This window comes from Molossus molossus, unplaced genomic scaffold (assembly GCF_014108415.1).
Source record: "Molossus molossus isolate mMolMol1 unplaced genomic scaffold, mMolMol1.p scaffold_m16_p_12, whole genome shotgun sequence".
Taxonomy (NCBI): domain Eukaryota; kingdom Metazoa; phylum Chordata; class Mammalia; order Chiroptera; family Molossidae; genus Molossus; species Molossus molossus.
In genome coordinates, this window is record NW_023425347.1 from 85,952,395 (window position 1) to 85,974,508 (window position 22,114).

The 22,114-nt window shown below is 43.9% G+C and overlaps 1 protein-coding gene and 1 pseudogene across 3 annotated transcripts in view; one reads left to right on the forward strand and one right to left on the reverse strand.

Moving 5' to 3' along the window:
- Positions 1 to 19,086, reverse strand: part of WDTC1 (WD and tetratricopeptide repeats 1) — a 61,653-nt gene extending 42,567 nt beyond the window's left edge. The window contains exons 1-3 of one of the 3 annotated variants that reach the window (XM_036255841.1): positions 18,782 to 19,086; positions 1,867 to 2,014; positions 283 to 366 (exon numbers count right to left, since the gene is read on the reverse strand). In XM_036255841.1, the coding sequence (XP_036111734.1) occupies positions 283 to 366; positions 1,867 to 1,914 (132 nt within the window). In that variant the 5' untranslated portion in view covers positions 1,915 to 2,014; positions 18,782 to 19,086. Of the gene's footprint in view, positions 1 to 282; positions 367 to 1,866; positions 2,015 to 16,276; positions 16,306 to 18,781 lie in introns of those variants that run through there. The other 2 variants (XM_036255844.1, XM_036255842.1) reach the window with 2 other exon arrangements.
- Positions 16,152 to 21,728, forward strand: LOC118626806 (annotated as a pseudogene).
- Positions 21,729 to 22,114: the final 386 nt, after the last annotated feature.

The following is a 22,114-nucleotide window of genomic DNA, read 5'->3' on the forward strand; positions in this document are numbered from 1 at the left end:
ATTGTCCTAAGCCAACAGTAAAAACAGTGGTATGCAATTTAAAAATCTTTCCAAGCACAAAGCAAATAATATGACCTAAAACTAATTTCTGCGTGACCATATAAATAACTAATCTTGATTCAGATTTACCTACCTAATAAAACTGCAGGAAAGGAAAGGAAATCTTTAGGTATGGCCTGCAGAAAAAAAACTTATGACTTGAATAATGCCAAGAGGATTCTCTGCAGGCAATGAAAGGAGAGCCAGCCAGCTGCATGTAGGGAAGCAAACTGGATCTCTTACCTGCAGCTCTGCTTCCAGGCCCAGCCGTCTGATAAAGGGGTCAGTGACATGGTAGTGCCGCTCAAAGCTCAGGGCACCCCGCTCCTGGGGGACAGAAACAAACACATAGTTTCACTGATTTAATTCAACATGGTTTACTATGTGCCTATTATATATCCAGCACAGTGCTGGACACCACAGGAGTTAAAGAAAGGTAACAAGAAACCAGCTTGTGGGAGCTTGCACTACACTTGGGGAGGGGTTAGAGAAAAATGAGTATATGTAAGTATTAAATTGTGCTTGCTGGGTTACAAAAAGCAAAAATGAAAAAAAAAAAAAAAAAAGGAAAGAAAAACTGGAAACAACAAATAGAGAATGTTTCCATATTAGGTTGAGAGGCTGGGCATCATCTTTAGGACACATACTGTGTGAGATATATGAAGGAAAAAATAACTTGCCTGGTCCCTCCAACTCTATGATTCTGTGCCTCTAGGAAATATTCCTTGCCCTTGAGGGCCACCAGTTTAATGACATCACAAAACTCCCACAAATTGACAAAGTTCCAAAAAATTCAGGGATGCAGAGAAAAATACTATACAAAACTCAGACTAATGTGCGTAAAATACATGGCTCACTCAGAGGCATACACTCAATCCTTCTGGATGGTGATCACTGCTTATGCCACATGCTACTTCTTTAAAGATTTTTAATTAATACTTTTTTTTTTTGGCATTTAACCTTTTCAAAGAATGTTCTCATGTTCTTTTGGATTTTGTTCTCAAGATGAGCTTGCAGGTAGGCAGACAAGATCATTTAACAGCCTGCAGGCTGACAGATATTATTATCATTTAATAAAGAAAACTGAGGCACAGGGAGGTAAAATGACTAAAGTCTTCCAGGTAGTTAATTAGCGTAGAGTGAGATGAAGCTCCTGATTCCAGCTTAGGGTTCTTACTAGAGAAGCACTTCATGTCTTGGTTGAATCTCTTCCATTGAACCCCTGTGTTCCTTCACTGAGGGTTTCCCTGACAAAGTCTGGGCTACCTCACTAAGTGAATGTGACTGCCCAGACATCCATTCATCTCACAGTGTTGGAGTGTCTTCTATGTACATCCTGCAGAGGACAGGTACAGGCTTTGTTTGGTACAGGAGACTCTCAAAGAAAAGAGTCCAAGCTGGACTGGGACTAAGATTGTCCAAGGTTGTGTTATATGTTCAATTTAGCAGCTGGAGCAACACAAAGAAGCTACATTTATTCCTCCTGCAACCGCCCACACATACATATGCACATGCCCAAGCGCATGGGTAACTGCACGCATGTGCACACACGAATGTGTATGCATATGCACAACATACTGATGGCTCCCCTCTCTCACCAGCCTCCATTAATCTCAGCAGCCCAGGTACAAGTACTTGGACAGAGGAATCTCCATGAATTCCATGTTCTTGAGTAAAAGAATATGTGAGTCAAGAGACATGAATTCTAGTCCAGTCTGTCACTAATTAGCTATGTGACTTTAGGCTACGTGAGTTTCTTTGGCTGTAAACTGAACCTGTGGGGAAGAAAGGGCCCCAAGTTCTGGTTCAGAGGTCTGGATTGCTTACCTTGATCTGCCTACGAATGAGGTCTCTAGTTATGTTGACTTTTGCCATCTTCTCTTAATGGATTCAACAGAAGGAAGCTATATAAAGATCTTCAGAACCCTTGAGCATTCCAGCAAAGCCCAGGTCCACACGACACACATCTAATTACCTGGGGGGGAGAAATCATCAACTCTTGGGGGATGGAATAAGATGGCTTCAGAGCCCTGATTTCACCCCTAAAACAGCCCCCCAGCCTATCAAGTGAACTGGCTATTGACTGTGATTTATGATAAGGTGGGCTGGACCTGCTCCACAGTGTTGAAGAACCTCTGGAGGGTGACAGGTATAGGGGATGGGGGACAATGACTCACGGCCATAGAAAGTATTAGAACAAACACTGAATAAGTCATGTATGCTTCACCAGAAAATGGGGGATTGGGTATGAGTATGAAGGAAGATGGAAGCATATCCTGAAAGTTAGAACAAGGTACACAGCAAGAAAGCTGTCAAGTTTCACTTGCTCAGTATGCATCTGTGGCAACCAGTCTGAAACTTTTAATTATGCTTCAAATCCCTGATCCTCAGTTTGGCAAAACCAAATCAGTATCACGAACAGAACACAAAACCCTCTAACAGATTCACAGAATCAAAGAGTGGATAGAAGATGTAATGGGATCATGTCCAAGATCAAATCTGATAAAGAAATCCCTCTTCAATATCCAGAGAGGTATGCTTTCAATCTTACAACCTCTTGAAGAAACCTGTTCCTGTTTTACAACTCTGAAGGCTGGAAAGACTGGGTAATCTCATTCTGATAACTTACCACAACACAAAATATAAAAAATAAAAAAGTTCCATACCTGCCCTGGCCATTTTAGCTCAGCAATCGGAGCGTCGACCCATGGACCAATGAGTCACAGGTTCGATTCTGGTCAAGGGCACGTACCTCAGTTGTGGTTCATCCCTAGCCCTGGTTGGGTCATGCGGAAGGCAGCTAGTTGATGTGGCTCTATCACATTGATATTTCTCTCTCTCTCTCTTTCCCCCCTCCCACTCTATCTAAAGATAAACGGAGAAATATCCTCAGATGAGAAATTTTTAAAAAGTTCCTTACCCAAGCATATTCACCACAGATTATGTGAAAGCAAAAAAATTTGCTTTTACAAGTTTCCAATAATAGAGGGAGGGTTAAATAATTTACAGTCATATTATATTATGGAGCATTAGAAATGCTACCTAAGGCCCTGGCCAGTTTGGCTCAGTGGTTAGAGCGTCAGCCTGCGGTCCAGAGAGACCCACGTTCGGTTCCCGCTAAGGGCGCATACCTTGGTTGCAGTTTGTCCCCAGCCCTGGTTGGTCGTGTGGGTGGCAGCCACTCAATGTGTCCCTTTCACATCTGTGTCCCTTTCACATCAATGTTTCTCTCTCTCTCTCTCTCTCTCTCTCTCTCTCTCCCTCCCACTCTATCTGAATAACAAAAAAAAAGAAATGCTACCTATGAAAGAAAAATATTTACTTCACATCAAGTGTTTACATAATAACGTGCTACTCTTTCAATAAAGATTATCAGTTATCTTTTTTTTTCATTGTCATTTCTCTCCCTTGTAAACTTTTTCTTATGGAAAATTTCAAGCATAAACAAACTAGGTAACAAGTATAATGACTTGCGAAATGCCCATCACCAGCTTTGGTAGTTATAAACATCTAACTGATCATGTTTTTTTTTTTAATCCTCACTTGAGGACATTTTTCCATTTTTTTGTTCAGACAGAATGGGAGGCAGAGAGAGGAAGAGAAAGAGAGAGAGACATCGACGTGAAAGAGACACATCGAGTGACTGCCTCCCGCATGACCCAACCAGGGCCGAGGACAAACTGCAACCGAGGTAGGTACCCTTAGCGGGAACTGAACCCGGTTCTCTCGGGACAACAGGCCGACGCTCTAACCGCTGAGCCAAACCAGCCAGGGCTGATCATATTTTACCAATACTCCATCTAAGTTTCCCCCTGAAGGATTATCTTATTATTATTATTATTTTTTTAATCCTCACCCAAGAATATTTTTCCATTTATCATCAGACAGAGTGGGAGGGACGGGGAGAGGGAGGGAGGGAGGAAGGGAGGAAGGCGGGAGAGAGAGAGAGAATGAGAGAGAGAGAGAGAGTGAGAAAGAGAGAAACATCCATGTGAAAGGGAAACATTGACTGGTTTCCAGGGCCAGGGATGAATGTTATTTGGCCATACAATAGAATGAAGCACAGCCTGGCTGGTGTGGCTCAGTGGTTGAGTGTTGACCCAAGCATCAAGAGGTCACAGGTTCAATTCCCAGTCAGGGACATGCCCAGGTTGTGGGCCTAATCCCCAGTGAGGGGCAAGCAGGAGGCAGTCAATCGATGTTCAGTCTCATTGATGTTTCTATCTCTCTCTCCCTCTCCCTTCCTCTCTCTCTAAAAATCAATAAAGAAAAAAATATTAAAGAAAAGGAAAAAATTTTCTAAAAAAAAAAAAAAAGAATGGAGCATAAATACATGCTACATCATGGATTAACCTTGAAGACATTTTGCTAAGTGAAGAAACCCACATTATTACATAATTCCATTTATATGAAATATCCAGAATAGGCAAATCTATAGAAATAGAAGTAGATTTCTGGTTTCGTGGTGCTGAAGGGGCTGGGGAATAGAAGGGTGATAGCTACAGAATATGTTTCTGCCCAGCCAGTGTGGCTCAGTGGATTGAGCACCATCTCATGGACTGAGGTCCCAGGTCCGTTCCTGGTCAGGACTCATGCCTGGGTTGCAGGCTCGATCTTCAGTAAGACGCGTGCAGGAGGCAGCCGATCGATGTTTCTCTCTCACATCAATGTTTCTATCTCTCGCTCTAAAAAAAAAAAAAAAAATGGGTTCCATTCCGGTAAAGAGCATGTACCTCAGTTGTGGTTCATCCCCAGCCCTGGTCAGGGTCATGCGGGAGGCAACTGGTTGATGTGTCTCTCTTACACCGATGTTTCTCTTTTTCTCTCTCTCTCTCTCTCACTCACTCTATCTGAAGATAAATGGAAAAATGTCCTCGGGTGAGGATTAAAAAAAAAAAAAGAATTAGGTTCAAGCCCGGCTGGTGTGGCTCAGTAGTTGAGCGTTGACCCATGCACCAAGATGCTGCCGGTTCGATTCTCAGTCAGGGCACATGCCCAGGTTGCGGGCATGATCCCCAGTGGGGGACATGCAGGAGGTAGCCAGTCTATGTTCTCTCTCATGGATGTTTCTGTCTCCTTCTTTCTTCCTCTCTCTCTACAATCAATAAAGGAAAAAAATTTAGCCTGGCTGGTTTTGCTCAGTGGTTAGAGCGTCGGCCTGCAGACCAAAGAGTCACAAGTTCAATTCTGGTCAAGGGAGCATACCTTGGTTGCAGTTTGGTCCCCAGCCCTGGTCGGGGTCGTGCGGGAGGCAGCCAGTCAATGTATCTCTCTCACATCGATGTTTCTCCCCCTCCCCCACTCTATCTGAAGATAAATAGAAAAATACCCTCGGGTAAGGGTTAAAAAAAGAAAAAAGCCCTGGCCTGTTTGGCTCAGTGGTTAGAGCGTTGGCCGGCGGACCAGAGAGACCCAGGTTTGGTTCCCACTAAGGGCATGTACCTTGGTTGCAGTTTGTCCCTGGCCCCAGTTGTGGCCATGTGGGTGGAAACCACTTGATGTGTCTCTCTCACATCAATGTTTCTCTCTTTTCCTCCCTCTCTCCCTCCCACTCTATCTGAAGATAAATGCAAAAATGTCCTCAGGTGAGGATAAAAAAAAAGAAAAAGAAAAAGAATTTTTTAAAAAGAATTAGATTTAAGACACACATATGGTCATCCCAGCCTTAGGGGGGAAAAGGAAACCAAAAAGTACACTATCTATAATGCTTTAATAAAAAGAATATGCACCAAAAATGTTAGCTCTCTCATAGAACAACGGGTGATTTTTTTTTTTTCTGTTCCTCTGCATTTCCCAAGTATTTCGTTCTAAACATTTACTGCTTTTATAATAATAAAGAAATATCTGTTAGAAACCAGCTTTGGATGGAAAGAAACTTGAATTTGAATCTGCTCTACTACACACTAGGGTGTGTGATCTTGGGCAAAACTATTTAGCTGTGACTTCTGGTCAAGATGGCGACGTAGGTAAACATGGTACTCGCCTGCTCCCACAACCATATCAAAATTACAACTAAACTACAGAACAATCATCATTCAAAACTGCCTGAAATCAAGTTGAATGGAAGTCCTACAACTACGAAATTAAAGAAGCCACATCGAGACTGGTAGGAGGGGCAGAGACCGGATCAGTTGGTCCCACACCCACATGTGGTGGATAAAAAGGAGGCTGTAAAGATCCTCTCTGTGGAGAAAGGGGTCCCCGTCCCACACCAGGCACCCAGCTCGGGGTTCCAGTGCCAGGAAGGGAAGTCCCCATCACTTCTGGCTGTAAAAACCAGCGGGAACTGAGGCTGAGGGAAGCTGAGGCTTCTAGAGACCCGGGCAGTTCCTCTTTAGGGGCCCACACACAGACTTACTCGGACTTGCTCCTTCCAGTGTGGGGAGGCAGCTTGAAAGGCACCAGAGACATACAGGGAACAACTGAGTTGTTTGGCACTGGGGTGAGAGCTGTAGGGCAGCTTTCTCCTGGACAAACATGCTGGTGGAGGCCTTTGTTCCTTTGGTGAGCCCTTACCCAACAGAGATGGCAGACTGGCTATATCTGGGACTCCAGCAACCTGGCTCATACTGTTTGCTCCACCCTAGTGATTCCCTAAGGCCCTGCCCCACCCAATCTTCAGGCCCACCCAAGCTGTTTCCAGTGGCTTTACCATAGGAATGCCTGTCTTGGCTTCTGTTTCAGATTTTCCTAAATTCTCTCACAAAGCAGCATCTGGCCTCAGTGAGCCCCATACCTCTCACTAAGTGGCCCCAGGCCCAACACTAGGAGCAGCCATCCTTGGTTCACAACCTGGCTTTGCCTGGGCACCTCCAAGCCCAGCACAAGAAGTAGCCTTCTGCAGATCGCTTTATAGCTTATGCCTGGTGGCCCTGGGCAGAACACAGGCAGTGGCTGACCTTGCCCCAGAGTCAGAACACCCAGTGGACAGCTTCAGACCATGGGGAAGGATCACCATCCAACCACCTCCACAAGAAAGACACTCAAGGAGTGAATTCAGTGGGTACCAGAGCCCTGTTGAAAGTAAGTCTTGCTCTATGTGGTGGACCCCTGCACAGCTGGTCCTCTAAGGCGGTCAGTGGTCAGTGGTCAGTGGGCACAGCCAGTCCTTGAAGCTGATCAGCCTGAGTAAATCCCTCCCATTGATGTGCCAATGGTAGTCAAGACTTAATTACAACAGAAGGGTATATAGTCCACACAAGGGGTGTACCTCGAGAAAGGCTCTGCAACTGGACCCTACAGAATACCTACTACAATAGGCCACCCTAGGAAGCCTAGGAGACACAGCAACTCTACCTAATACAGTCAGCCCTCATTTATCACGGTTAATCAGTTCTAGACTCTACCGTAATAAATGAATTTTTGCGAAGTAGAATTTTTTATTTATATACAGTTGTCCCTTGCCAATTCACGCTTCGACTTTTGTGGCTTTATTCTATCCCAGTGCTTTCCAATATAGTATAGTATTTGTTTAAAATATAGTATAGTATTTTAAAAAAACACAATAGAATGTAGCCGTGAAAGTCGAAGCGCAAAGGGGCGAGGGACGACTGTACTTAGACACAATCACAGGGAAGCAGTCAAAATGAGGAGACAAAGAAACATGTTCCAGCCTTGGCCGGTTTGGCTCAGTGGCTGGAGTGTCGGCCCGCGGACCAGAGAGACCTGGGTTCGGTTCCCGCTAAGGGCATGTACCTTGGTTGCAATTTGCCCCTGGCCCTGGTTGGGGTCGTGTGGGTGGCAGCCAGTTGATGTGTCCTGTCTCACATCGATGTTTCTCTCTCTCTCTCTTCCTCCCTCTCTCCCTCCTGCTCTATCTGAAGATAAATGCAAAAATGTCCTCAGTTGAGGATTAAAAAAATAAATAAATAAACATGTTTAAAATGAAAGAACAGAACAAAACTCCAGGAAAAGAACTAGACAAAATGGAGATAAACAAGCTAACAGATGCAGAGTTCAAAACACTGCTTATAAGGATGCTCAATGAACTTAGTGAGGTCCTCAAGAGCATAAAAAGGACCCGTCAGAAATGAAGGCTGCACAGTCAGAAAAAAAGGAGGCCCTAACTGAAATAAAGAATAATTTACAGGGAATCAATAGTAGAGCAGATAAAGCCAAGAAGCAAACCATCGATTTGGAATATAAGAAAGCAAAAAACACCCAATCCGAACAGCAAAAGGAAAAAAGAATCCAAAAAAATGAGGATAGTGTAAGGAGCTTCTGGGGCAACATCAAGAGTGCCAACATTCGCATCTTGGGGGTGCCAGAAGGTGAAGAGAGAGAGCAAGAAATTGAAAACCTATTTGAAAAAATAATGACAGCCCTGGCCGGTTTGGCTCAGCGGTTGGAGCGTCGGCCTGTGGTACAGGGAGACCCGGGTTCGGTTTCCGCTAAGGGCACGTACCTCGGTTGCAGTTTGTCCCCGGCCCTGGTCAGTTGTGCGGTTGGCAGCCACTCGATGTGTTTCTTTCACATCGATGTTTCTCTCTCTCTCTCTGTTCCTCTCTCTCCCTCCCACTCTACCTGAACAAAAAATGGAAAAATGTCCTCGGGTGAGGATAAAAAAAAAAAAATAAATAATGACAGAAACTTTCCCTAATGTGGTGAAGGAAACAGACATACAAGTCCAGGAAGCACAGAGTCCCAAACAAAATGAACCCAAAGAGGTCCACACCAAGACACACTCATCATCAAAATGCCAAAGGTTAAAGACAAAGAGAGATTCTTAAAAGCAGCAAGAGAAAAGCAGTTCGTTACCTACAAAGGAGCTCCCATAAGACTGTCAGCTGATTTCTCAAAAGAAACTTTGCAGGCCAGAAGAGAGTGGCAAGAAATATTCAAAGTGATGAAAAGCAAAAACCTACAACCAAAATTACTCTATCCTGCAAAGCTATCATTTAGAATCGATGAATATATAAAGAACTACCCAGACAAGAAAAAGCTAAAGGAGTTCATCACCACCAAACCAGTATTGTATGAAATGTTGAAGGGTCTTCTTGAAGAAAAAAAAGATAAGAAATATGAACAATAGCCCTGGCTGGTTTGACTTAGCAGTAGAGTGTTGGCCCGTGGACCAAAGAATCTTGGGTTTGATTCAGGTCAAGGGCATGTACTTTGGTTGCAGTTCTGTCTCCAGCCCTGATTGGGGTCGTGCAGGAGGCACCCAGTTGATATGTCTCTCTCACATTGATATTTCCCTCTCTCTCTCTCTCCCACTCTATCTGAAGATAAAAATGGAAAAGTATCCTCATGTGAGGATTAAATATATATATATATATATGAAAAATGAATAAAATGGCAATAAATACTTATCTATCAACAATTCAATACACAAATACAATGAACAAGCAGAACAGAAACAGACTCATAGATACAGAGAACATGTTGGTTGCCAGATGGGAGGGGGGTTGAGGGAATGGGTAAAAAAGGTGAAGGGATTAAGAAGTATTAATTGGTTGTTAGACTGACAAACCTCAAAGGGAAGTGGGGCAGGGGGATGGGAAGAGATAAACCAAAGAACTTATATGCATATATGCATAACCAATGGATACAGACAATAGTATGGGGAAAGGCAGGAGGGGGGTGGGAGGTCAATAGGGGGAAAAGGTGGGACATCTGTAATACATTCAACAATAAAAATAAATTAAAAAAAATTTTTTTAGCTTTAAACTGCTGGGTTTTTGTTTTTTTTTTTAACCTGCCATGTAGGTATATGTAATAATACCTATCTCATAAAGTTACTGGGAACATTAATGTGGTAAGTATTCAAGAAACATTGGCTATTTCTTTACCTGTTACATGAAGATAATAGTACCTACCTTAGTGCTGTTGTGAGAATTACATGGGACAACTAGATAATTTAATAAGTGTGAGTGACAGTATTATTTTCATTAAGAAAAAAACTGTTTAAGAAAGTCTCCTCTCGCCCTGGCCGGTTTTGCTCAGTGGTTAGAGCATTGGCCTGCGGTCCAGAGAGACCGGGGTTCGGTTCCTGCTAAGGGCATGTACCTCGGTTGCAGTTTGTCCCTGGCCCTGGTTGGGTCAGGGCCGTGCGGGAGGCAGCCACTCGATGTGTCCCTTTCATGTCGATTTTCTCTCTCTCCCTTCCACTCTATCTGAACAAAAAAAGAAAAAATGTCCTTGGGTGAGGATAAAAAAAAAAAAGAAAGTCTCCTCTTGTCCTGGCTGGTGTAGCTCAGTTAGTTGGGTGATATCCTGTGCACCAGGAGGTTGCTGGTTCAATTCCTGGTCAAGGGCAGAGGTCTGGATTGGAGCCTTTAGCCCCGGTAGGAGGCAATAGATCAATATTGCACTCTCACATCAATGTTTCTCTCTCTCTCTCAAAATCAATAATCTATTTTTTTAAATTCTCACCTGAAGTTATTTTTCCTTTTTTTTTTTTTTCCCAGATAGAGTGTGAGGAAGGGGGAGAGAGAGAGAGAGAAAGAAAGGCATTGATGTGAGAGAGATACATCAATTGGTTGCCTCTTACATGACCCCAACCAGAACCAGGGACACACCACAACTGAGGTACATGTCCTTGACCAGAATCGCACCTGAGACTCTCTGGTCTGTGCGCTGACACTTTAACCACTGAGTCAAACTGGCCAGGGCAATAAATTATTTTTTTTAATTTTATTTTTTTCTTTATTGATTTTAGAGAGAGAGGAAGGGAGACGGAGACAGATAGAAACATCAATGAGAACATCAACTGGCCACCTCCTGCATGTCCACCACTGGGGATTGTGCCCACAACCTGGGCATGTGCCCTGACCAGGATTCAAACCGGTGACCTCTTGGTGCATGTGTTGATGCTCAACCACTGAGCCACACCAGCTGGGCAATAATCTATTTTAAAAAAAGAAAGCCTCCTCTTGGCCCTGGCTGGTAGCTCAGTTGGTTACAGCGTCATCTGGATATGCCAAGGTTGCAGATTCCATCTCCAGTCAGTACACATACAAGAAGCAACCAATGAATGCATAAATAAGTAGAACAAACCAGTGTTTCTCTCTTTCTCTAAGAAAAAACAAAACAAAAAAACCTCCTCTAAGAAAGTTAAACACAGAGTTAGTTACAACATGAAACAGAAATTCTACTCCTAGATGTGAGTGGAAATGAAAACATATGTCCACATAAAAACTTACACATGAATGTCCATAGCAGCATTGTTTATAATAGCCCAAATGCAGAAATAACCCACGTGTCTGTGTCTATCAATGGATAAATAAAATGTGATATATCCATATAATAGAATATTATTCAGCCATAAAAAGGAATGAGGTTCTGATTCATGTAACAACATGGATGAAACGTGAAAACATTAAGTGAAAGAAGCCAGTCACAAAAGGACACATATTATATAAATCCATTTATATTAAATGTCAAGAATAGGAAAAGCTAGAGCTAGAGACAGAAAGTAGATCAGTGGCTGCCTAGGATTGAGAGAGAAGATGGGAGTAATTTGGGTAGACAGTGATAACTAAAGAGTATGGGTTTCTGTGGGAGCAGGTGATGAAAATGTTCTGGAATTAGATAGTGGTGATGGTTGCACAACTTTGTAAATATATTAAGTTCTGCAGAATTGTATACATTAAAAGGCTAGATTTTACAGATGTGAATTATATCTCAATTATAAAGAAGTCCCAAAACCCTTTCTTCTTTTCTCTACCTCAAAACCACAACTTATGGAAAGAAAATTTAGTCCTCGCCCTTTCCATTCTTTGTAATTTTTTATATGGTTTCTCTTTCTTAAAAGACTAAAAGCATCCTGAGGGCCAGCCCTTCATCTGATTCATCTATTGATCCTCCTAGATCTCCAAGGAGTGATATGGGTTTAAAAGGTGCCAATAAATACTTACTGAATGAATAACAGCAGGACTACCTTACATACATACTGTGTTTAATACTTATCAGAGTGCTTTTGTTCATGCTTTTAATTTGAACTTTACAACAATCCTGTGAGGAAGCTTGAAAGCTATTATCATCCCCACTTAACTAGGGAGAACTGAAGCACAATGTTATGTGGTACTGTATTAAGGAAGAAGTACTGAACTGGGATCTACAGTCTTGTGCTCCAGGCCCAGCTCTGCCTCTAACTGGCTGTTTGACCCTCAGTGAGGCATTTCATTCTGTCAGCCCATTTCCTCATGTGTAAAATGAGAGGCAGACTCTGAGATGAGCTACAAAACCCCTTTCAATGCCACTCTCCTATAATTCTAAGGACATGCTGCTAGGCAGCTGTAGAGAGTGGAGATGGAACGCACATCATCTGTATTCTCTTTCTTCTGGACATGCTGCCTCCCAATGCAGGGAATTGCCCCAAGCAGGAGCGACAACTGACCCCTTTTAAACATTCTGAATTATGCAGAAGATGTATGCAAGTTTCCTTTCACTGTGGTGGTTTTCCTATTGGAGTATTCCTATAGTAAAGAAAAATAAATGCACTTCCAATGCCTAAAGGTCACTGGAACTAGCATAATAAAATAAAGAGTTGGGCTCTGGAGTCCAACTGACCTAAGGTTCAAATCCCAATTCTGCCATCTACTTTCTGTGTCACAGCATTAATAAACCCTGGTTTCTTAATCTGTAAAACAAAGACAGTAATGCCTACCTTTGCAGAGTGATGAGAAATGGAAGAGCCATATATGTAAAATACCTGCTGCCTGGCCAGTGTAGCTCACTGGTTTGAACGTAGTCCCATAGACTGAGAGGTCCCAGTTCAATTCCCAGTCAGGGCACATGACCAGGTTGCAGGCTCAATCCCCAGTAGGGAGTGTACAGGAGGCAGCAGATAAGTGTTTCTCTCATATCAATGTTTCTCTCTCTCCCTTCCTCTTTCTAATAATAAAAAAAAATACTTGCCACTGAGCCTGGTGAACATTCTAAGCATTTTACAAGTGTTACCTGACGATTACTCATAACAACCTTAAGAGACAGGTACTATTATTTTCCTCACTTTACACATGAAGGATCTGAAGCATAGAGAAGTTCATTTGCCCAAAGTTAAAGTCATTAAATAGTCAAATTAGATAGTTTAATTGTAGAACCCATACTGTTGGCCATTAAAATATAGTTACTATTACTATCTGTAATCAGACCATGTCCAAGCAGTCTTATGTAAGAGAAATTTCGCCTCCTACCTTTCATTAGGGTTAAGCTAAGGAATCACAATAACCTTGACTCTGATTGTCTCAAATACAAACTTAAAGAGTGCATTTCAGGGTCATGGAATAAGTGGGCATAAGGACAGCATCTAAAAAAGGTGTGTTTGGTAGGACAGGCTCATCAGCAAAGTATTTTTGGAAAAGTTGTTTGCCATCTTTGAGGCTCCAGGATCAAATGGGTCCATATGAAACTGACTGAAGCTTTTTCTGTGGAAGTCCATCCTAAGAAATCCTTCACTTTGTTTTTCTCTTTTCTTTTTTAAACATCGTTTCCTTATTGATTTTAGACAGAGAGGGAGGAAAAGGGAGAGCTAGAAACATCAACGAGAGAATCTCGACTGGCTGCCTCCTGTATGCCCCCCACTGGGGACTGGGCCCATAACCTGGGCATGTGCCCTGACCAGGAATCGAACCAACGACCTCCTGGTACATGGGTCGATGCTCAACCACTGAGCCACACCAGCCAGGCAGAAATCCTTCACTTTGTAGGAGGCTCTGGATGAAAACTAATCTTGATGTCTTCTTTGCCTGAATAGGTTCTGTTTTGCCATTTGAACTTTGTGAAATTAATTTCCTTGATGTTTTCAGAAGTTTGTTTTTCAGTGATAGCTAATTTACCTGCCTACTTCTAGGGCCACAATTACCTTACAATAGTGGAAGAGAACAGAAAGGGAAAAGAGAACATATATTTTTAAAAAAAATATTTTTATTGCCTTTTAGAGAGAGAGAATAGAAACATCAATGTGAGAGAGAAACAACGATCAGCTGCCTCCTGCATGCCCCCTACTGGAGATTGTGCCAGCAACCCTTTATGTGCCTTGACCTAGATTCAAACTGGGACCTCTCAGTCCATGGGAGACGCTCAATCCACTGAACCACACCAGCCACGCAAAGGAGAGCATATTTTGATAATGCTGTCCTCTCTTACTGTATTTAAGAGCATCCAGTCTTGGATTTTGCCTTTAGTTTGCATCTTTATCCTGCCACGATTCAAAGTACTTCTCATAAAGAAGCCTTTGCAGTTTCATCCTCTAACTTTACTCCTAGCAGAAAGGTCAAGGAGAACTAAGCCAATCAATTTGGAAATGCTTCCTTCTAATTCAGTTGTAGCTGTGTTATATACAGATGTCTGACTCAAGTGGGAACAGGTAAGTCATCAGCACCCAAACAGGCCTCAACTGATGAAGTTACCTGACCAGAAATGCCTGGCTCCCCTTCTGAGAAAGCCTCTCTAAAAGGTTCTGGGATAAGCACAGTTTTATGCTTTCTGAAAATAGAATCTGGAGGTTATGAACAAGGACAAAATTCTACCAAGGTCCTGATCCTAACACTGCCTCCAAAGAGCCCCTATATAGCTACTTAGACAAGGTCTAATCCTGTTCTGTGCCCCCCAAACCAAAGAAATGGGGTTAATACCTCCCAGAAGGCTACAGGGAAGATTAAGAGTTATTATTCTTGGCATCTAGCTCTGTCATAGCTCTAGCAATTGTGACCTTGTTCATCCTAACATAAGACATTAAATATAAAAATGCAAACAGTGATCCCTGAATCTGACTCTACAGTAGGGTGAAAATTTTCTTTCTACAAGGCCTCTGGTATTGCCTTCTATATTCCAACCTGTTAACTGAATCCTCCTCTTATTCAGGCCTCAAGTTTTTAAGGTATTAGTCACTAATGCCACAAAGCCTTTCGAGGAGTCAGCAGCTATTACTAACAGCACAAGGAATGAACCCCAGGGTTCTCAGGGTTTCAGTCAGGTCTGAATTCACCCTGAAGAAACCAAAATGGTACCCCTTTACCCCAAGCCTGGACTCTTGAAGGCAACCAGTGAGTTCTAGTGAAAAGCGTATATTGCATCATTTAGTCCTCATAAACATTGTAAAGTGGGTGCTGTCGCAAGTCTCATTTCACAGAGAAAACTGTAGCTCACAGAGGACATGTGATTTACCCTAGGTCACAAAGTTAAGAAAGTGTAGACATAGGCTCAAATATCAGCCCTATTACTACTAGCTGTATAACCTCCAGCATATTGTTTACCTTTCTGGAACCTTGGTTTCCTCATTTGTAAAGTGGGGATAATGATAATACCCACCTCCTAGGGGATTTCTGAGGATTAAATGAGATATTATAAGAAAAGTGTCTAGCAAGTGCCTGGCACAAAGTAAGTATTAAATGTATATTAGTTTTTTAAGATTAAAATGATAAGATTTTGACATAATTTTCACATAACAGAATTAAAATACTAAAAGATCACTTAGTCCAATTACCTACATAAGTACGAACTCCTCTATCACATCCTTGATAATAAGTGGCAAAGCCTCTCCTTGAATATCTCCAATAATGGGTAACTCACTTCCTCACAAGGCAGTCCATTTTGTTTTTGGAAAGCCAAATTCTCTCCTATCAAGCTGTCTACCCTCTTGGAATTTCCATCCTTTGATCCTAGTGCTGTCTTCCAGAATCACACAGAAAAAGTCCAGTTCCCTTTCCACATGACAGTTCTTCAAGTATTTGAAGGAAGGTGTCATGTTTCCCCAGGCTCTTTGTTTTGGTCCTTTCAGCTCTTCCTCATGTGTCACAGTCCCATAAGAGACAGACCTGGGTTTGAATTCTGATCCCTTCCCTTACTAGCTGTGTGACCTTAAGCAAGTTATTTAACATTTCTGAACCTGTATCTTTATATCTATAATATGTAAAATGATTTTCACCTCATAGGGAAGTCATGAGGGTTAAATTAGATAAAGTAAGAACACTACTTAGGACAGAGCCCAACATATAGTAGTCACTTTTTAGGATGTATGTCGATTAGCATATATCTCTCAAAGTAAATTAATCAGAATTAAATGTAACATCAAGGGATTGGCTTCTGATGACACCTGCCAGGGCTTGGGTTTTTGAAGAGCTGTCTGAGAAGAAAGCACAGCCTAGGAGTTATGTGAGCCATCTGCAATGGCCGCCCAAAGATGCAGTGGAGAATCTGGAAAGGTGAGTTCAAAGAAAAAATAAAATGAGATGTATCATTAAACCAGTGACCCAAAAGAAAAGATATCACCATATTACATGTTGTCTATTACCTTCCTCTCTGAGACCCAGGACTCCACATGTGTACCACATTTTCTAATTCAAAAAGGAGAGAAGAAAATAATAATAATTGAAGTCACAGTTCTGGGTCTTCCCTGTAGTTGGCCCCTCAAGATCCACAGATGTTTAGTGGGGATCTTCAGTTGTATCTTTTAAGATTATTAAATTCAGGTGTGTGAAAATACCCTACACAGGATGTCCCAGGAGTTAATACTGAGTTCCTTCCAGCTAGAAAAAATTTCAGCTATGTGACAACTCTAAATCTCAAAACTGGCAAATTATAAATGTTAATACCATCACCATAATGCACACATATTCTTTCCTTCAGTAATTCCAAGGGAAGGAGTCCCAGGAAAAATATGGATTATTCAATTATTCTGCAGTGTTGACCCAAAGCACTGCTACTACAAATTGATATGTGACTTGAACATAAGTGCCCCCAAATAGGTCAAAAGAAGGAAAGATAGCAGGACCCCAGAGTTATTAAAGCAGCACGATCACAAACTGTGACAATGAAGTATAACAATGGCTACCTGCCAATGAAATACAACAATCTGTAATGAAGAAATCCATTGTTAGTCTCAGACTCAGCCCAAAGGAGCCCTAACAGTTACTCCTTAGTCTGTCATAGAGGATCAGTCAACAGCCAAGATTCAATTCAATCCCTTAAAAAATATAAAAATTAGCCCAGCTGGTGTGGTTCAGTGGTTGAGCATCAACCCATGCACCAAGGGGTCAGTGGTTCGATTCCCAGTCAGAGTAGATGCCCAGGTTGTGGGCTCAATCTCCAGTGGGGGGCATGCGGGAGTTGGCCAGTCAGTGTTCTCTCTCATCGATGTTTCTATCTCTCCCTCTCTGTTCTTCTCTCTCTAAAATCAATAAAGAAAAAAAATTAAATATATATGTGTATATACACACACACACACACATATATATACATATATACACACACACACAAATATAAAAATTACAGCCCTGGCTGGTGTGGCTCGGTTGGTTAGAGCATTGTCCTGTGCACCAGAGGGTCTCGGGTTTGATTCCTGATCAGGGCACATACCCAGGTTTCAAGTTCAATCCTGGGTTGGGACATATACAGTAGGCATCCAATCGATGTTTCTCTCTCACATCAATGTTTCTCTCTCTCTCTCTAGAATCAATGAAAAACATATCCTTAGGTGAGTAGTAAAAAATAAATAATAAAAATTACAAGGAAGAATAAGCCAGAACGCAAACCAGAAATAGCCTTAAGTAGTTCCTTCACCTAGTGAACAGAGACTGGCCACTCAAGAAGGACTGTAAGGTATAGGAAAGATTAGTGCAGGCCACTGGGAATACCTGTGCCCTAGGTGGTGATTGCATAATGTCTCTGAGTCTAGAAGTGCCCTCGGAATAGTTTTCTTCTCAAAATTGTTTCAGGCTTCATTAAAAGGAAACTCTTAACTATCACTTTACCACTGATCACCTATAATATCCTTGGGAAGAATGGAGAAGCTATGGCCAACCTGCCAGGCTTCTACACTCACAAACTTGAGAGAAAAACTTTAAAGCTGCTCCACCACTACCTCAGGAAGCTAAAGAAAGTCACAAAAGAAAAGGACTTTGGGGGAAATAGTCAAATGAAGCTGTTAGACATTAGTCATAAGTCCCCATCCCTCTTTTCTAAAGACGCTGTTAGTACACCTGCAGAGGAGAGCGGGAGGGCACTAAGCAAATTCAACCTGGCTGGCAAAGGGGCGTCCCACTGCAACTTTCAGTAACAAGATTGGGTCCTGCAGGTTCGAGGTCTCTCTTTTACTCCACACTTTCTATTTACTCTTTGAAGTGACTACTGAATAGCCCGCCCCGTCCCAAGTAAAGGCCCTTTGTACCGGCGATACAGTCGCTTGGTGGAAATACCTTGGCAGAGTTCAGTTCGCTGCCAGGATGGGACATTGAAGGCATCTGCGGCTGCCAGAAGCCTGGACACGGACACACAGACGGACGGACGCACACGCAACCACCCACCCACCCACCCACACACACACACAGAAAGAGAGAGAGGGAGAGAGAAGAGGGCGGGGGGAGGGGGAGGGAGGGAAAGAGAAAGAAAGAAACTAAGAGAAAAGATCAAATAAACGTTGTCTTCCCGGGGCTTCCACCTGCCCCATGCTTCCTGAGACCCGTGCCAGATCAGGTGTCAAACAAAAACTCCGCCAAAAAGTCCCGGGATGGGACGACTTCCATCTCTCCCACGACAGAGCCTTCTCGGACTCCCAGAGCCTTCCCCGATGTCCCGGCCAGCCCTCCGTGCCCACCCCGGCCCCGGTCCACTCCACCCTCCACGCCAGCGAGGCCTGAACCCGTCTCGGGACACCCCGGAGCCCCGAACTGAGCGAGCTCAGGCCCCCGGGCCGGCAGGGCTGGGGCCGGCCCAGAGTGAGCGGCCCGTGTGCTGGGGCTTTGGGAGCCAGTCCTTGCCTCTGAGCCGGCGGAGGGCAGGGGCCGGCGGCTACCCGTACCTGTCAGGCCTCTTCCCAGGACCGGCGGCGGCGCAACTTCAGGAGCCCATGTCCGTCGGGGGACCCGGCCCCTCTCCCGGGAGGGGGGGCGCGGATCCCGGGGAGGGGGCTGGGGGGCCCAGGCAGCTCTAGCCCCTTCCCATGCTCTCCGCCCGGCGCCTGGCCGGGGCCGGACAGCGCCTCCGCCCGCCCCTGCGCACCGTCTCACACCCGCGCTCACACACACTCACACTCCCTCGCGCGCTCTCACACACGCACTCCCCTCCCTCCTCCTGCTCTGTTTATCTCCTCCAGCTGTCTGGGGACCCAGGAGAAGCCCAGCACCGCGCCTGCGCCACGCTGTCTCCGCCCCCGCCCCGCGCCTCGCAGCCGGCCGCTACGCTACGGAGAGAGCGCCCGGCCGTTTCCAGAATGGCGAGCCGGGTTCCCCCTCCACTCGCGCCCGGTCAACGTCTGCTGCCGGTGGTGCCTACTAACCTGCTAGTGGGGGAGCCCCCGCACTGCCGTGACCAATCCGCTTTGCCGCTCGCCGGACCAGCCAGTGGGTGGGCGGGAAAGCCTAAGCCCTGGGGCATCCTGGGAGTCGTAGTTTTTCTCTGTCGAAGAACTCCTGCAGAGTGGGCCCACCCCACCCAGTTGCCATTAGTTACCCAGACGCACCTCCACCCTACATCCACGTAAAATGCTTCCTCACATCGCTTCTGGGAGAAACCTCACACTCACCCATTGCTCCCCAGAGCTCGACACGGTCTCTTAAGAGTCTCATGACTTCCACAGAGCCCCAGAATTGCGGGACCCTCAGGCTAGGGCCTCAGGGTTCCCCAGAGCCAGGCTCAGCATATTCCTGCCTGCGTGCTCTGGAAGGCTGAACATTCCTCTTGTCTCCCGGGTCTGAAGGAAGGGGATAAAAAGGAATCAGTTCTATACGGAGTGGCCTGGAGGGGAGCCAGCCACACACACTCTGGAAACCCTCAGGCTGATGAGAGAGACAAGACACATGTGAGACTAGTGGAGGCACTGCTGTTCCCACCTCTGATGAAGAGAAGCAGTTCGAGCCTTTTTACCTCCTTCCTAAGGAAGTTCCCAAGGTGATTAGGGGGGGCGATATGCTTAACTTCAGAAGTCAGAGACCAAGCCCCACCCATGAGGAGCCTCAAGTCAGAAAAGGAAGGCAGTGGCATCTTCTGAGAATGGAAACTTGTCACTCAGCCATAGGATGCTAATTATCGGATAATAACAATACTTTGCTTTACTGAGCATTTGGTATGTACAGTTCCTTAGATAGGTACTATTACTGTCTGTATTTTGCAGAAGATGAAACTGACACATAAAGAAGTTTAAAGCAACTTGCCCAGAGTCACAGAGCTGATAAGAAACCAAGTGGAGCTCTGCCTGACTCCAGAGTCTGAATTTTTTTTTTAATCCTCACCCGAGGACATTTTTCCATTTTTTGTTTATGTAGAGTGGGAAGGAGAGAGAGAGAGAGAAACATCGATGTGAAAGAAACACATCGACTGGCTTCCACCCGCACGACTGACCAGAGCCGGGGACAAACTGCAACCGAGGTACATGCCCTTAGCAGGAACCGAACCCGGATCTCTCAGGACCGCAGGCCGATACTCTAACCGCTGAGCCAAACCGGCCAGGGCCAGAGTCTGAATTTTTGAACACTACCTGTCCCTCCAGCGAGAACCAAGCAGCACCCACCCTCAGTAAGGACTGAATATCCAGTCATGCGATACTTAATGATAGGGATACATATTGAGAAATGTGTCGTTAGCTGATTTCGTTGTTGTTCAAACATCATAAACATAGTTGTTATAACCTTCACACCTAGGCTATATGGTATAGCCTGTTGCTCCTAAGCTTCAAACCTGTACAGCTTGTTACTGCACAAAACAACATGAGAATAAGTCAAGCATAGGAGAAAATCAAGAGACGTGGTAAACATGAGATGATGAGGCTACAACTACCAGAGCAACATGACATACTGTTTTATAGCATACTTTTTATTAGAAATAGAAAGAGTACACTCTTAAATAATAATAAACGTATAGTATAGTAAATATATAAACCTGTGACAGCTTATTATCATTATCAAGTATTATGTATTGTATATAAATATATGTGCTATACTTTTTAAAATTACTGGCAGAGCAGTAGGTTTGTTTACACCAGCATCACCACAAACTCATGGGTAATGCACTGTGCTACAAATTTACTGTCAGCTACGACGTCACTAGGCAATAGGAATTTTTCAGCTCCATTGTTTTCTTATGAGACCACCATCACGTATAGGGTCTGTTGTTGACCAGAATGTCATTATGTGGCTCATGACTGTACATATTTAGTATTTATAGTGTTTGTCCCATGTTTATTATTCCATGAGTTGCTTGTTTTTTTTCTTCTGCTCATATCCAGTATGAATGAGTCTCCCTGCAGCTGAATGTTCACTTCCTCCCGATGCATTCCTCCTGAACAGTGCAGCTGGAAGCTGGCCTGGCCTGCGGGACAAGTTGGAGTTCCTGCAGGTCCTGAAGCATGGGGTGCAGCAGGTCAGTGGCCACAGCAGCCTCTGAGGCTATGAATTCTCTTCAGGACAAATGATGTGAGGGTTGGTACATTAGTAGGGGAAGACAAATATGGAAACAAATACTATGAAGACAACAAGCAGTTTCTGGCCATAATGAATGGGTTATGTAAACTATTGAAATGAATGGCAAAAACAGATTCTAGATGTGAATGGAAGCATGGTGCCCGCTGAATAGTATCATTGGCTTCACTGTATGACTGATGATCCTCAATCAACAAAACCACCTACTGCTCATAAATTCATTTGGATGAATGATAAATTCAACCTGAGTGGAATTCCAGAACAATATGTACTTCATTCTATCACTAGAAATAAGATTCAGGAGTGGGTCCCCCTTCAACACTTTACAAGTAAAGACAATGAAGAACAATATAAACATGTAAAACATGAGGCTTTTCTTGTACTTTTACTTTTACCGCTTACTTGATTAAAATTATTTAATTAAAAAAAAAGATTAGGGACTTCCGGTCAAGATGGCAGCGTAAATAAACGCAGTATCGCGTCCTCCCACAACCACATCCAAGTTACAACAAAACTACAGAACAACCACCATTCAAACTGCCTGAAATCAAGCTGAATGGAAGTCCTACAACTACGGAATTAAAGAAGCTGCATCGAGACTGGTAGGAGGGGCGGCGGCGCGAAGGGCTGGTCCCACACCCACGTGTGGCGGATAAAAATCAGGAGGACACCTCAGCTGGGAAGGTCCTTCCTGAGGACTGAGGGGGTTCCCGTCCCAC